This window comes from Takifugu flavidus, chromosome 14 (assembly GCF_003711565.1).
Source record: "Takifugu flavidus isolate HTHZ2018 chromosome 14, ASM371156v2, whole genome shotgun sequence".
NCBI classification, from domain to species: Eukaryota; Metazoa; Chordata; class Actinopteri; order Tetraodontiformes; family Tetraodontidae; genus Takifugu; species Takifugu flavidus.
In genome coordinates, this window is record NC_079533.1 from 11775824 (window position 1) to 11792813 (window position 16990).

Consider the following 16990-nt stretch of genomic DNA (forward strand, 5'->3'; position numbering starts at 1 on the left):
ACTGAAAGGGGACGGGGGAGCCGTGGTGAGAGGAAGCCAGCGGTAATATTAGCATTAGCACAGCTGCAACATCGTCGACCTTCATCCCGTACAGCGAATCATTCGCTTGCACATTTGATGGACTCTTCACTCTGGAGGGCTTCAGATCTTTGCACTCACCTCCACACGCGGCGGAGTGAAGTGGGCGGAACCGTTGGGCTGAAGGTTTCGGAAAGTTGCAAATGCCCTTTTCTGCCCACGGTGTTTTCAGAGCAGTTTTAATCCCAGTTCTGATCAGACTGGACAGCAGAACGCTCTGACTCCACTAACTTTGTGGCGTTTTCGTGATGGAGATCCTCTTCGGGTCAGGGGTCACGACCTTTCGCGTTCTCCCGAACACGCCTCCGACAGCTAATTGTGCTATAACCTGCGCGTGCAGCTCATAGAGCGTCACGACGGTCCGAACCGTCCGACGCGCCGTCTCCGAGCTGATACATTCCATCCCTGCTGGAGCACCGTGGCTAAAAATAGCCGCTGGACCGGGACGCAGCCTGGCTCTGATTAGGACAGGGTGTGCGTCCAGGAAACAACCTATGCGTGTTGATCGAGAGACCAAATGTCTTGAAAATGAGTAGACATGCCATATTGTTCTAATTAAATAGGGGCCCGCTCTTTTGCCAGGCCTCAGTTGCCTGTTTGTCAATTAAATTGGATTTATGTTCCACTTTATTCCTTCAGAAGTGGTTATTTAAACAGAAAAAGATCAGACGTCTAAATGATTTGTGAGGAGCAGAAACGATCACATGGGGACGTTCACTCTTAAATATTTATGATGGCGCTTTGCCATTTTAAATGCCAACATTTCCTAAAGCGTGTCCCCTGCAGGGCAACGCTGTTTTCAGGTGAAATAACCTGGACTGGATTTATTTGTTCCCTGACAAAGAGCTTTGACCTTTCAGCAGTGGGACCGTTTCAGGCTCACAACTCAGTCAGACTATATATACATAATCTGCTTGTGCAGGTGTTCAGTCAAACCCAACATTTATGTTCCGGTGATCCCTCTTTCACTCTGGGACAGACAGACACTCAACCCCAAAACAGCTTTACCTAACTGGTTATTCCCAATTTCTAACCATCTTATATTATAAAATTAAGAGTAATTAGTAAGGAAAAAAGAATTTAGGAACAACTATTAAAAAGAAACAATGACTAACCAATTAGGTATTAGAAATAACCTATTAGGGATTAGGAATAACCATTTAGGAATTAGCCATTAGAAAAATAGCCAATTACAAACAAGGGATAAACAATTAAGAATTAGGGGAAACCAGTGAGGGATTAGGAATAACAGCCTAGGAAAGAGGAGCAGCCAATTAGAATAGGAATAATTAGGTAGAGATAAGTAACTAATTAAGAGTTTAGGAATAATTGTGCCATGTGAATCAATATGAATGGGTGAAGCCATGCTTTTCATATAAAAGTCCTTTAACACAGATTCATTCATTCATACAACCTTATACGAGCCTTAAGTTGTACTTTTCCTAAATAAAAAAGAGCCTTAAATCTGTAGGACTCAAGTTTGTCTTGTCTTTTTTTTAAAATCAAGCTTCTAGGTACCAACAGGTGTGTCCAGCCGACTCTTACCTCTCCGCTCGTGACCCTTCCAGCGCTCAGAATATCGACCACGACCCTGTTCTGCTCGCTAATGAGAACTATTGACGGATCTCTGCCTGTGAAGCCCACTGCTGTGGCGGAGCAGCCAGCTGAAGATCAGCATTATTGATCTTTAATTGGCCCAATATCCCTGAAAACCCAACCTGGACAGCTCGGGTTAATAACTACCAGGACATTTCCAGATGGAATAATTAAAGGGAAGTGGGCACTACGGTCCCAACGCTGACTCGAGGAGTTTGGCTGTGATAACGTGATTAAACAGCAGATTTGTCACGTGGTCTGGGGAAACGCGACGGTCGATCGTGAGTATTTTCTGCTGAATCATTACAAAGCTGACTGCGGAATAGGAAAAAAAGAAAGAATGTGAGCCGAGTAAAAGCACACAGGAGCCGTGACGCAGGCGGCGGCATCCCCCCGTTATGCATAATTTATTAGAGAAGACTCCCAGGGTCTGTGTAGCGCTTCAGCTAACAGATGTCTCAGCTAAATGCGCCACATCTGCTTTAATTATCCCCAAAACCAACAAGGCAGGAACATTTGCCCCAACGTCACCGGTCCTGCTTCATCTGATAAAAACGGAGAGCTCGGGCCCAATCGAACTGGTCTGCATCTACCTTCACACAGATGGGCGATGAGATACGGAGGGTCTGTTAGCAACGGTGAGTCACGGCGATTCCATAAACGGCTAAATAAGAAAGAGGAAGAACCGGAGCCAAACCAGCCTCCATCTGCATGACAGGGAGTCTTTATTCACACTAATAACCTGGCAGCGTCTATGGAAAATAACCATCTCATTTGTTAAAGATCTCTCCAAAATGCAGGAATTTATGTGCTAAAATATCGCACAACAGCGACAGAAACCCTCAATTCAATCATATTTTTGATCTAAATGTGCAAAAAAGGGAAACTGCTTGCAAATCAGACACATCTGGCACCCCAAACTGCTTTGCCTTGCACTCCAAACGTCTTTAAAACACTTCTTCGGGGAAGAGTTTGGACAGAGGCCCCTAAATAAGAGCTGCCGTGACAGCAGGAAACATCGTGAATATTAAAGCGGCTCGGTGTAAATCTGCTTCAGTCGCTCTGCGGCGGAGCCGAAGACAGTCAGCGACTGGATTTAAGCCACTGAAGCTGTCAGAGTGCAGAGCAATAACATCACTCACCGTGGCGACCGCTGCCCGGCGTGCGTCTCAGCAGACCGCGACCAAAACTGATCCGGCCAGATGTGAAGCAGCCGCAAAACAGCTCTGCTGAGTCACGAGGCCTTTCGCTTTCTGCCTCCGCTGCCGAAAGGATACAATTCCTGATTGGTAACTGATAATCGGGGGTCGGACGAGCGTTTATTTCACTCCAACCTTCCTTTTTCTGTAGAAAAGGGCTATTTTCAGCAAGTAGCTGCACTTAGAGGTGAGCACTGATCCAAGTGTGTCTGCAGCTTTTGGAGAGACGAAGAACTGGAGGACTGAGAGGAAACGCGTCGCTCTCCTCAACGCGCGGATCATGAAAGCAGCACGAGCTAAAACCTGCTCCAACACCGGTCTCCTCTGAGGGACGAGGAAGAATCAAAAGGTGTGAGGAGGAGAAGACGCACGATGACGCTACTTTTGTACGCTGGAGCGCTAATCACTGCTGTCTGCGTGGCTGTGAGATATTAATCACCTTGTATCGATTAGTCTTCCTGCATTCGATCTATCGCTGCGACACCCTCAGCTCAGCGTCCCACCGTCTCCCACGCGTGACGGATCTAATCTATATTGATCTTCATATATTCTCAATACTTTCCACGGGACTCAAGTGGGCTAATGAGGGGCCGATCCGTCCTCAATCAGCTGGAGGGACTAAACACCTCGACTGTGCGGTGCCTTCAAGCGCCAACGGATTCATTGGAAATGACAGACTGGAATCAAATTTGTATTCCGACCCGCAAACAAATTCCTTTGCTTGAAGCAGCTTCCAGTTGGCTGATGCGCCGCCAGCGGGCCCTCCACCTGCTGACACAGGAGGAGAGGGCTGTTTGAAGTTCTAACCCGAGATGAAGCCGGTTCCGCTTCTTCCTGAGCCAATCCCCCGCTGAGAGCAGTCAAACGCGGGTCACCTCCCGCTGGGGCCGTGTCGAACAAGGCGACCAGCGATCGGATGGTTTCTGGTGTCTCGTTTCGTCGCTCCGACCCGTCATAATGGAAAGTGTGACGCGGGCCGGGGGCTGACATTACGGCGCTGGGCCGCCGGAGCAGCTGCCTTGGCTGGATTTAGCAGAGTTTCCATCCACCGCCTCCTGCTGCGACTCTGCTTTACATGCATGAGCCCGGTGTTCAGCCAACGTTCAGAGCTTCACTCACAGTCAGAACACTGGGGAAACCCCTCGGTCCATCCATCCTCTGCTCGTTTCAGCCCGCGTTTCACAATTTACGGCCTAGTTTTACTGCAAATTCATCAGCGGCAGACGCAATGATCAACATTGACGCGCTCAGCGAGCAAAGAGGACGAGGGCAGACTGACTGCTGAATAATGTTCAGGCCTCGTTTGTTGTTGTGACCGCACAGTTTCACAGTGAACTCTAAGTGGCTGAATGAAACGTTCAGCTCTTGGGATTAACGGAGCGTTGCTTTATCTCTGGAGGGAGAGGAAAGCGAAACGAGCTGCAAAAACCACCCTCAGTCGGGTCATTTAGCCCGTTTTACACCACAGCTGCAATTTCATCTAATCTAAACTATCACTTTCTCAATAAAACTCGGGACTGAAAGTACTTGAAGCTGCATTTGAGAACACATCGATCGGAAGAGTTGACACAAAAGTGGAAATTACGTGTTGCGGTGCACGTTCTCGCCACTAGGCGGCACCAAATCTTACACCCTGGAACGGTCTAAGTGTTGAAGGCTCACACAAACAGATGGCGACGTGAAAGCGTGAACACCGTAACACTGATAACACTAAAATATGGAAGGCTCAATCTCTGCTATAAAGCCTTATTACCCCAAAGCTTTTGCCTCCGTCTTATTGGGAAAAACTGTTTCATGTCAGCAAACAAAACAGGATTTGGGAACGGATTAAACTGCCTCCCAAATCTCACTTGACAATGTAGCCAGACAGCGCGGATCGGCCCGGCCAGCATAAGCTCCGTCGGGATTAAAGAAGAGACTGATCGGAGCCTTTGGAAAAACGGGACTCTGTCTTGTCACACGGATTCCGGAGTGCCGCATGACAGGAATATAGTCATCTTTTGCTGGAAGCCCAGCAGGGGCTCGCCTCGCCATAAACTACACGCTTGCTTTCTTTTTTTTTTGCCGGCAGCAGACGGGATTTGGCAGGAAATCTCAACTGTCTTTGAAACAAGGCTGGAAGATCATTTGGAAATGCCCTTGTTTTCCCTTTGGAATGAAATACAATTCCAGGAGTCAGAAGTCTTGTTTCCTCAATGTAAAACCCTTTAGGTTCTTCTTTTTCTGGTCATTGTTGGATGGGTGGGTGGACAAATATTTCATATGTAAGTAAATTTGTCTGCTTCTTCCTGCCCAGCCTGCTGATAGCTGCTGGGGGGGGGATTTGCTCCATCATGGTCGGAGAGACCACCTGCAGCGGGAATATCAGCCAGCCATCATCTCTAAACCCTGAACATCAGGGCTGGAGACGCTGCTCAGAGTCCTCTTCTGCCCACCAACCAGCATTCCTGAAGCTTTTAAAATCTACTAATGGAACTCCACTTCTGTGCTGCAGCCCGGCCGTTGCGGGATGCCTGACCCGCTTGTAGTTTGTTTGTGGCAGATTTTTCTCCCCTGCGCTCCTCACTTTAGGGTCATTATCGCTCTCTGCTGACTCACTAAAAGCCGCTGACAGCCGAGGGTCCAACTGGGTCGCTCTCGCCCATGCTACATCAGAAACGGGTGCAGAATTCTGTTTTTTGGTTTTCTCTGCTCCAAAACTCCCACATTCACTGGCTTCAGTATCCAGATTTAGCTCCAGACTCTGAGGGGAATACAACTCATCGATCTCTCCTGACTCAGTGCCCCGTGACCGCGCCTCCCTGTCACTTCAATGCGCTCATAAAAAACAGAAATACTGCTCGAAGATACTGTGGAGATTTATGTAGCCTTCACGAAAACAAGAGAAAGTATGTCTCGGTATTATTACTGAACCATTTTAAACATTATTGCGCTACACACTGATGCCAAAGATGGTCACATAAAATGGGAGCAAATCTAGGAAAGGCTACAAAATCGAGAAAGAACTGAGAGAGAAGAATTCCAATTTCTGAAGATCGACTGGCCAGTCCCTTAAACTATAACTGACAGCCTGTACAAATGGATGCAGTGAGTATACAGAGCTACTGTTGTGTTTTTTCTCTCAATCTTGTAGACCTCTTTCCAGAAAATTATACACTGCAACTACAATTGCTGTCATTAGTGCGTTATTTTTAAACCTGCGTTTCAATTTACAACCACGGGAGGTCGCTGTTACGCCTTTTGCAGCTGTACAATTTGCTGTTAGCCTTCTCATGGCTGAATAAAGAAAGAAAAACGAAAGAAAACGAAACAGAAGACCCCTGCTGGCATTGGAAGCAGTGAATATAATGAAATTTGGAACATGTAACTCATGATAAACACACTTAAGGGAGGTCACTTAGCAGTGTGATAGGGTTGTGGGTTGGTCCTCTGAGAGTGCCCACACTGTTGGCTTCCTTTTGATCGGAGCTACTTTGCTGGAAATATGCTAACTGCATCTAACAAATTCACAAAATGAAACCCCACCAGCTTCAATAATGCTCCTAAAACAAAATCCCACTCCCAACCTTGCAGAAGAACCGGAACAACGTCATCTGTCAACGTATTTGAATGAAAAATTGGCCAGATCAAGCCAAAACAAGACAATAAAACACTACACACACCTCTTCCAGGTCTTATTTGAGGGGCTTCCCAATCCTGGAGAATGGTGGAGGGCAGCATTTACCACTGACTCCTGCACCAGCCCGACTGTAAACCGGCCCGACTGTAAAATATTTACCACCCAGGTCAACTGGGGGGCCCTGGTACGGCTCTCATTGTTTATTAATGTGGCCCTATCAGTGTGTAGCAAAGCCTGTGGGAGTGTGTGTGAGTATGTTGAGTCATGGTTGACTCATCAACACACAAACCGTCTCAGGGGCGGCAGTGTTGGAATCAGGGTGTTACCACTGTGGTGCAGGCACACACGCAGCAAGTGTATTTACCAGACCAAGGAGAGTGTGTGTGTGTGTGTGTGTGTGATAAAGTGTGTATTCCGATACAGAATGCAGTCAAATGGGATGTGTGCAGAACCGTCACATGTGTTTACCTCCACGTGTTCCCAGTCAAAGATACTCTGTCCCTTCATTGTGTGTGTGTGTGTGTGTGTCTGTGTGTGTGTCTGTGTGTCTGTCTGTTTGTGTGTGCGCTCCCATTGTCTTATCAGACTGCTGTGTATTTGTGTCCAGTGAATTATTTATCCCAGCAGAAGCCCGGGCACCTACACTCATCGAGGGTCTTTTAAAAAACCTCCAACACGTCTTTAAATACACAAGCGCGCACAAACAACGCTAGGCAGAATTACCCAGCCCAAGCAGCTATAAATATTTATCTCTCTTCCTCCACCTCATTTTTATTTCATCCAGCAGAGCTCATATCAGAGGCATGGTGGAGGAATCTGCAAAAAATGATAGAGAGAACAAGGTAATAGAGAGAGAGATGAACAGAGCACCGATGAGCACCTCAGATCTGAGGGGCTGAAGTACAAACGAGGGGCAAAACCAAACAGCGTCCTACAGAAAACTGCAGAAAATCTGCCGAAAAATCCCCCCAAAACCAAATTTATGTTGTCAGCGGGTCATATCAACCACACAGCTCTGGCCTCAAGTCTGCAAGTCTGGTTGGGGTAATTGTTTCTGATCTGTCCTCACACCCTGGAGGACAGAACCGTGACCTCGTGGCAGAGTTCTATCAAAGCAAAGAAGAAGCAGCCACGCAAAAAAAGTCAGCTCTTTCTGAGCCGTGGAGCCCGAGGGCTGAGCCGCACTGTCAGTACGCAGCATCTTAAACAGGGGCTGGAGGATGGATGAACTCCTCCGAATGCTTCATTAACTCCAGTAATAATCAGAACCACAGAGACAGTAGAAATGTGAATGCTCCAACTACAAATACACTTGAAAATCAATATCTTCTGTACTTTTCAGTCAAAGTGTTCAAATATTTCAGCACTTCTCACAGAGACGTGTAATTATTTCTGCCAAAATGCCAGATGGATGTGATTTTATTAGCTTTTATCAAGCGAAGCTGAGTGAAGAAACTGTTATTAAAGCATCCCTGGGCTGTAATTTCAGAACACACATTTAATGCTGGGTTTAAAAATGCTAAATAAACAGGCAGGAGAAGGAACAAGCTGATGAATCCCTCTCGGCCGGCTGCGGACAAACACCGAGTGCTGTTTTTCATCGCTACTCCAAGACTCTAATGTTCAAATCCCACTGATCAAAAGTTGTTTTTTTTCTTTTAATGTCTGGAAAGAATCTGTTGAATCCATCAGCGAACGCAAACACGGGCCAAAACAATCCTGCAGCGGAGAGCCTGTAAACCCCGGCGCGGAGCAGGCAGCTTCCCTCAGGTCACTCTGGGACCGGGCCAGCCGCCATTCCCAGTTGCTCCGCCCGTTTAGGAACGACGCTCGGCGGGCTGGCGAAACACTTGAGCGTCTGTCGACGGTTGAGAAGGAACAGCGATCGAAGCCGTTGGAAAGAGATGGACCCTTGGAACGCTGTCAGTCGCCCTGGAGCATTTTGTAAACATTGTGTTGATTGTGTGTGTGTGTGTGTGTGTGTGTGTGTGTCTGTCTGTGTGTGTGAGAGTGAGGGGGGTGTTGGGCTTGGAGTGGAGATGTGTGTGTGGAGCCAGGTGGATGTTGATCCAACAGGGTGGGTCCGTCTGCTGCATGACTCGACCCGTCTGGCCTGCAGCAACACACACACACACACACACACACACACACACACACTCTAATCTAAAGACACACATTTAATGCATCCATAAGTGTACAAGAAGGTGTGTGTTTGCACGTGGCTCCTTCAGTCTGCATGTGAGGCGTGAATCATTACATGGGGAGGAAGTGTGCACGTACACACGCCGTGTTTCTGGTGTGGCGCTGATGATGGCGCTTCATGATTTAACGTGCACCGAGCACGCTCTGCGGAACCATTTCCAGAATGGGGGGGGGGGGGGGCTGCACCAACATGTAGCCATGGGGCGTGATCATGGAGGGCGAGAGCGCCGTCCCTGGGGGGAGCAGGTTTTACACAAACGGAGCGACGTCGTCAACTGAGCCGTCATCAAAAATGAGGTTGTCGACGCTTGTCGCTAATTAGCTCAAGTTCCAGACGTCCAGAACATCAGCATCACCTGAGAAGGTTAATGGCGCCTCTAATTGGGCTTTTTCCTCCTCGATCTCACTTCCTTCTACTTTTTAAAGGGTTAATCTTCTCATCACAAACCACGCCCAGGTCCTGATATGTGCTACGCCGCGGTGGCGGCTCATTAGGCTCAAATGCTGCTCTCATTCTTCCTAAATGGGCTGTTTCATAAGTGTACTGTTCTCTTCTGCTCCGCCGGGTCTCCCGGTTGCAGGGCTGCCGACCCGCTGGGGCGGAACTCGCTGCCAAGCCTTTACTGGGGGAGCGCGAGAGGGTGCAGAGTGCAGGACGCACATTGACACCGAGCCACCTGACCTGCTGCCAACCTTGGCTGGAGTCCTCGTGGTCGGACCGCGGGGGGAAACGACCCACTGTAATTGTTGGTTCCTACAGGGAGAGGAAACGACGGACAAAGACGTTCCTTTACACCTGCCAGTGACATTCCCACCTCCAGGATCTTACTCATTTCCTTCCTTTCTGCACACAGTTCCATCTCCGACCCTACATTCCAGAACTCGACCTCATTCATAATGAGCCCAAAGGCGACAGGTGCATCTCAGGAGAGCGTTAAAATGGAATCCAATCGACAGTGACGTGCGATTTAGAGCGTTATCAGCACATCATCTCACACACCTGCACCGCAGCTCTGACCCCGTCCAAACACACAAGCACAAACAGGAAGAGCGCCCAGCGTGCGCGAGCCAATCGCCTTGCTGCACTTTGCTTTGACATGTTGCGCGTTGATTGGCTGAATGATGTGCGGCGAGGGAAGGGAGGCGTTCGGGGGACTCAGGAGTACAGAAATGGAGAAAGCGCATCAGTGCATTAGGGACAGCGTGGTGCAATTCGTTCCACTGGCAGAACTTCAAAGAGGAAGCGGAGGGGGCTAATCCACCCCAACATTAGCCCCCAAATTCTTTTACACACACACACACACACACACACACACACACACACACCACACAGTCAGCAGGATGGTTGGATTGGCTGTGGGCTGTGATTGAGTTGGGGTCTAGCAAGGAGGGGATTTTTCAATTTGCTATCAAATCATAGATGATTGGAAGACTCTCTTGTGGACACACACGTGATGATGCGCCACACACAGCCAACTGTGAGGTAAAACCTGGGGGGGGGGGGGGGGGGGGGGGGTACAGATGCCTTTGGCTCGCAACGCTGCTCAGAGACAAATGGGAGTAATGTGTGTTACAAAATGTGGGTCAGGAGTGAACAATAGGGTGAGAAATCCAATGTGTGTGAGAAAAAGGTAGCAGGTATCCGCAGGTGTGTGTGTGTGTGTGTGTGTGTGTGGTGTGTGTGTGTGTGTGTGTGTGTGTACATAAAAGGGAACAGAAGAAGGCAGGCAGTGCTTGTACATCAGCTGCCATTAGCATCATAAGCAGCGCATTGTCAACACCGGTTTGACGACACTCCTCTAGTATATGATCAATTCCCCCCACGGGAGCGCCGCCAGGACCAACCACATTCATCCTCTTCCCTCTGTTGTTGCTGCCGGCGGCGCTCGGGTGGCAACGCAGCTCGGTTTGAAGCGGCGCCGGCGTGTCACTTCCCCAAAACTGCATCTGGCCGTGGTGAAGCTGTCAGAGTCCAGCAGTGAGAAACACAGCCATGTTGTGACAAACGCCCGTCTGCACACATTTGGGATCCAATATCACGAACATGACAGGGAGAAGAATTTTCCCCTTTGACAGGTTTTGTTGTCTTACTGCCGTCTGCCACCAGGGGCAGCGGCAATCTGTGACCCCACCTTTGAGCTCTCGCGTCGTTAACACGCTGTAAGTCGCAGTTTGGAGGTAAAAATGCACCTTAGTAGGTGGTCAGTATCTAAAAAAAACAAATAATAATGGGGGGAATAATGTGGTTCACCGCTACACCCCGATGCCTCCGTCTGCCTGGAGAACCCACGAGCGACAAATATGTCCCCAAATCATTTCCTGTGTTTATTACTTCCCCCTAATTTGTCACATAATACGGGTCATTTGGCTGATGCGGAGCGCCCGGTTAGCATTTTTCTCCCACCGTGAGCCAACTTCAACCGGCCGAGCTGAACCAGACCGAAGAGTGAGGTAAAAAAAAACAGCGAATTTCCTTGGGAAACATTCCCTCTCCCTAATAACACGTTTCTTTAGATGGCGGCGGGGCTGAAAAGACCCAAAACGCTCTGCATGAACCCGATCTGTCGAAAATTCTGCTAACAGTTGATATTCGACTGCGGTCTGCCCTCAGTAATCCCCGTCCAGCGGACTGATTTCAAGGTCAGGGCGAGGACTACCGCCGAGGCACGAACACCATGCTGGTTTGAGGTTTGAGGGGATCCATGCGACCGATCCCAGAGATCAAGCGCGGAAATCAACGCAGCGGTTAGAAATCAAGCGGCAGGCATGCGCGATGATGCCGAAGGCGGTGGGGAAACACCACCAGCTGACCTTTGGGAGAGGAGGCAAGGAGCTGAAAGCAGTTATTAAAGGTCTGGTATTAGTTCTGGTGCGGTGTGAAGTCGTTCCTCGGTGGAAACGGGAGCAGTTCAGGCCGACAAATCTTTCCTTCGTGAGCGAAACACTGCTGACCGAAAGTGTCAGGTCAGTTTAATACCTGCGCGTTTAAAGCGCAGCTCAGCTACGATTCTACAGCACACTTCAGTGGTGGGTGGGTGGAACTCACTGCGCGTTTGGAGATGACATTTCAATTGCTGAGCTGGCTGAAGATATTTCCGCTTTGGGCCTCCCTGGTCTCCAGGGACCTTGTTACTTTGGCTCAAAAGATTTCCACCACAGCTTATGTCTTATTTATGCCCTGAACTGGTTTCCCCGTTGGTTTATTCCGCTAATGCTCGACGGTTACGATCAGAGGTTTGACCTTTTTACCTAATTAATTCTTCAGCTTGACATCTTAAAAGAAAAAGAAAAAAACGTAACTGCGTTCATCGGAAGCGTCCAATTCCAGATTCCCCCTGCTGGCTGTGTTTTGCGCTGCATTAAATATAAGTCAGAGCCGACGAACGACACTTCACAAAGTAATAAAATAAAATAATAAAATAATGACCCAAAAAACCAGCCACCAACACATCACGACAGAGCAGAGGAAGGAGAGCTAACGGTCACCTGAGACTGCGTCAAACCCAACCAGAGCGCCATCTGGTCTCCTCCTGCTGCTATTTATCTACAGCTAATAAAGAGTCACAAAAGACGTAAAAGAGCAGAGTGTGTGTGTGTGTGTGTTACTGCCTGCCGAGTCTCTGCTGCCACGGTAACACTGAAAATGACATCCGTGTGGATATTTGAAACTGTGCAGCTCAAAGAGTTCAGCGTTCAGCAGGGTGGCCAAAAACCTGGACCGAAGCTTCGGAGCGTCTGGGAAACATCAGCAGATCCGAACGGTTCCTCTCTTATCGCGTTTAAACCGCGTCACCTGCTAGATAAAACCTGTTCGCGTCTTTTTCCCCCTCCTCACCCTGCAGCACTGGTCACAACACAACTGGACAAAAGAAACGCGGCTCAGGCCTGAGTGAACCTCCGTTTAATTAAGAGATAATTAAAAGCCTAATTAAACTCCTCCAGCTAATGATAATTAAAACGAGCCGCCGGGTACAAATATTTAGTTATAGACACAGCGTGAAGCTCGGTTGTCATTATGGGCCAAACCATAATAATAATAATAATAATAAGAGAAAACATCGTGAGACTACCTGGTTATCAGGAAATGTGACTAATTATTTGACTAAACAACAGTAGCCATGTTGCTAATGATGGGGCAGTATAGTTTCTGTACACCAGTTGTTACTTTTAGCGATATCGCTGCTAATGTCAAAGACGCCGAGCAGCAGCTAGCAGGTTCCCTTCGCAGGTGAAGCTAACTTCCCACCAACAGCTGGAAATAAGCCCAATTTTCCCCAATTTGTAGGGAAGAAAGACGACGGGAACATTACAGCCATTTTTCCTTCCTGCAGAAAATTGAAGTTTGCTATTGTGTGGTCTTCCAACTCCACAGTTCATGCATTTACACCAGAAGATCAGCTCCAAATGTGTCCTTAAATGCATTTAAATGATATTCACCCCGGCGTTCGTGGACGCTTCAGGAGTTCGGTTCACCTCGGGGGCATTTTTAACGCTGAATGGTGCGCAGCCTAATAGCTGTAAAGTGGGTTAGCGTTGCCGTGTTGGTGGGCGCACATTAAAGAGCTGCTGGCTCCACATGCAGCCGCCATCGTGAGTAGGAGCGGAGCTGATATTTTCCCATGATCCTGTGCTGTGAGCAGCTGGTGCCGGCGTGTCTGAGCGGTACCTGTATGCAGGTTCCCGTGTGCTCTCGGCACAGGCTGCAGGACAGGGCCCAGCGGCTGGCGGGGATGTGCGACACTTTGGTAATGGGCTCCATCTTCTCTGGGCAGCCGATACTCACCTGAAGGGAGACAAACCATAATCTGTTTTCCCAAATAATCCCAAACAAATGGGAGTACGAGCAGACATACAATGAATAAAGAAGCTCGTCTGGTTTATATGAATGTTATCCTTTCACAGCACCACAGATTTTCCCCTCCCGCTTTTAACATCAGTCCCCAGAAATCTAAATTTGCATCAAATCTTCAGCCTCATTGTCGCCTGAGTGATTCCTGCTTAAAAGAGCGAGGCGGCGGATGCGGAGCCAGACACCTGTGCCTCTTGGAAAAGCCATTACTGTTAAGCCCAGTGACTCAGCCTCTCTCAACAGTTTATTCAGAACAGCTCTGGTGCCAAAACCAAACCAAACCCAAATGTCATTGCCCTGCGCCAACCAGCCGTGCAGAATGGACTGGAGCGCTCTCATCACCCAAGTGCCATTTCTTCCTTCCTTCCTTCCTTCCTCTGCTGGTTATTCCTTCCAGAAGTGCTTCCTTCTCTTTCTCGCGGCCCCCTTGTTTTCGCTTTCCTTCGCGCAGGTGACGACCGATTTCCTCAGGTCCCTCTCCCCTCGTCCTTCTATCTGATCCCCCCCCCGTCTCTTATCCACTCATCTGAAGAACCAACCCGCAGCCTCAGTTCATTCTTTCATTATTGATGCTGTTTGTGCGCCGCGCTCGGCTGGAGTAGGGGTCAATTTTCACTCTGCCGGGGACGCCGATGGAAAGTGCAATTCAGACAATGATGCCACAGCTGTCGCATCGACGCTTCCGTGGAGCCGATGTCCCGGATAATCGATGGCGAGGGATTTCTGCGCGTCTGAATGCTGCAGTTAATCGATCGGCCTGTTCCGAACGCACACGCGCCGATGACGGCCGCGCGATTCCAGCAACTTCCCCTCCTGTTGCTGCTCCGCCAATACCGCAAAGGCCAGAGTGTGTGTGAGAGAGAGGGAGAGAACGCATGTGTGCCCGCGCACGTGCACACGTGGGTGTGTGTAATTTGCAGCTCATTCCCACTTGTGTTGCTACAGCTACTCCACATGCTGCTGGATAGAAAACTGGAGACGTTTCAGATCGCTTGGAATCGGGGCGGAAAGAGGGTGAAATGAAAAGGCATTTTTAAAAGAGGGGCACACCGGGGTGTGTATGTGTGTGTGTGTCTGTGTGTAATAAAAAGCTATTTAAAGAAGGATATGGCTCCCACTCGTGCGCTCTCCAGAGGTTGAAAAGCATTTACGCAGACATGCTAGCACGTTCAATAGAATGGAAGGTTCCTATGCATCGTTATACAGACGTGCAATCATCTTTTCCCCCTCCAATGGCAGCCAAGCACAAACAGGGCAATGAAAACAATTAGCTCAATCAAGGGTGACAAGATGGCAATTAGGAGTAAAAGGCTGGAGCTGCCAGAGGCTTCCTCTGCTGCTCAGAAATCTGGGAGGAATGTGCTGTTGGGCGATCCGGCTGGCTCTCTCCACAGCTCCACAGACCCGGAGCGACGCCCAGGAGAGCGGCTGCTGATTAACGCTGCTCAGTCAAGAGGCGTTTTTCAAAAGACGGCCAACCGACGTGAGCGGCTGCTGCGTCGCGCAGCTGAAACCTGTTGTCCTCGGTGTCTTACCTCAGGGATCCATAAGGCACAGCTAACGTGGACCCACTTGGTTCCACTGCGGGTAGGCTTGAGGGCCCCGCCCCTCTTGGGGCAGAGGAGACACTTGGGCTGGACGCCGAGGGCGCAGGTCCGACACAGCCAGTTCCCCCGGGGTACCTTCAAGATGCCGTAACACGCCTGCGAGACCCAGAGAGACAAACATTTTTGGGTCCGTGTCGACATCCACAGAACCTTTGAACATGTGTTAACCACCTTACAACAGAATGTTAGAGCCTGATTCACAGGAAGCAGGTCTGAGATGACACACTTCCATATGCGGAGCTGCTCTGGTGACTCAACTCAACCCACGTCCTGGAATGCATATAAATGCTCCACCCGGTGCCCACAGTAATAAAAATGTGTCTGATTTATAGGTGCACACCCACACTTATCTGGCCTGACCACATTGCTTTTTAATCTACCACCTTTTATCTGAGCTCCCCTCAAACCTGCGCGCAGGCGTCAGGCCACTATCAGAGCCTGAAAGGTTCGGGGTGATGCTGTCGTCATGACGATGGGGCGTTTAGGTGCAGAAGAAGAGAAAAGACGATGGGTATTTAAGTGGCAGGATGGAGAAAACTGCCTCTTAAACAAAGCGACGGAGATCGGGACTAATGAAGCTGAACTGGGCGGCTGACCTTTCGGATGAAGTCGGTGTCAGGAGATTTAAATAATCGATGCGGTTACACTACCTGCGCGGAAACGCACTTAACTGCACCGACTTGAGCTGGAGAACCGCCGCAGGTTACGGGATTGACATTTTGCTCATTAAAGATGCATCGTTTCCTCATCTTCTCCTCAGCCGCTTACAGTCCAGCCGCTATTAATACGGACGATATTTTCACGAGGGATCGACCTCCAACAGCGGGGCGATTTGTAGGCAGGCAAATATTCGCTTCGCGGCCTCTAATTAAATCTAAATGCTGCAGTGTCACGTAGGCAGGCAATGGGATCATCTCTGACCCTCCTCTTTGGTTTGTACACATTGTGGGTCCACTTTTAACCGCCGACACTCATTTTTCCCACAGGCCCACGAAGGCAGCGCAGCCGTGTCCGTTCCTGACCTGATGGACGCAGACGTTGCATTTGTCGCAGAACACCATCTCGTTGCCGTCCTCCCCCTCGGGCGAGCGGCAGACGTCGCACACCACGTCCTCGTCGTACTCGATGCCCAGGCCCTCCTCCGTCTCGATGGCCTGCCGCATCTTCTCCTCGCACATGCTCTCCAGCTCCACCAGAACGTACTCCATGGTCAGCTCGTCCAGCTCCGGGAGCGCTGATAACGAAATAACACAGGAGCTGGATTTAGTTTAGTGAAAACATCTGGTTCGGTGAGGAAGTCGGTGTGCATTTATGTTGGAAGAAAGCTGGAATTTGATAAGAATTAGTTGCCTGGAACTAAACAGAGACTCGATCAAAGTTTAAATAAAGATTAAACCAGCCAAAAGATCCTTCTTGCAAACCGATTTTCATTTGCAGCTCAAAGTTATCTTTTGTTCCAAGGTTGGCTAACAGTTAACGGAAAGGATGAAGCACAGCTGGGAAATGCAGGACGGCCTTTAGTGACACGTTCAAACGAGCAGCAAATTAAACCTGCTGCACGTGAGGAACCTGTGATGCACCACCAACCTGCAGCACCTCACTGCTCCATGGATTAAACATCAACAACCCAGAACGTAGCATAGCTAACTAGCATTCACATCAGCAATTTGTGCTCTTGAAAATCGGTGAAAATCCATTCATAAATCCGAATTTCCTAATTTAGACCTAATTCCTTTGCACTTATTTTTCAAACTGGTGAATACAACATACAGGAAGTGCAAACTGGTTTTGAAAGCAGCTGCAGCAGAAGCAACAGCGGTGGTGGAAGAGCCTGTGTGAG

General features: G+C 49.1%; 1 protein-coding gene across 1 annotated transcript in view; it reads right to left on the reverse strand.

Annotated features, from left to right (window-relative positions):
• Nucleotides 1-12306: 12306 nt before the first annotated feature.
• The window catches only part of LOC130537244 (E3 ubiquitin-protein ligase Jade-2-like), a 43799-nt gene continuing 39115 nt past the window's right edge, over nt 12307-16990 (reverse strand). Inside the window, exons 6-8 of the mRNA XM_057053909.1 lie at nt 16173-16384; nt 15079-15246; nt 12307-13477 (exon numbers count right to left, since the gene is read on the reverse strand). Of these exons, the coding sequence (XP_056909889.1) occupies nt 13250-13477; nt 15079-15246; nt 16173-16384 (608 nt within the window). The 3' untranslated portion in view covers nt 12307-13249. The remainder of the gene's footprint in view (nt 13478-15078; nt 15247-16172; nt 16385-16990) is intronic.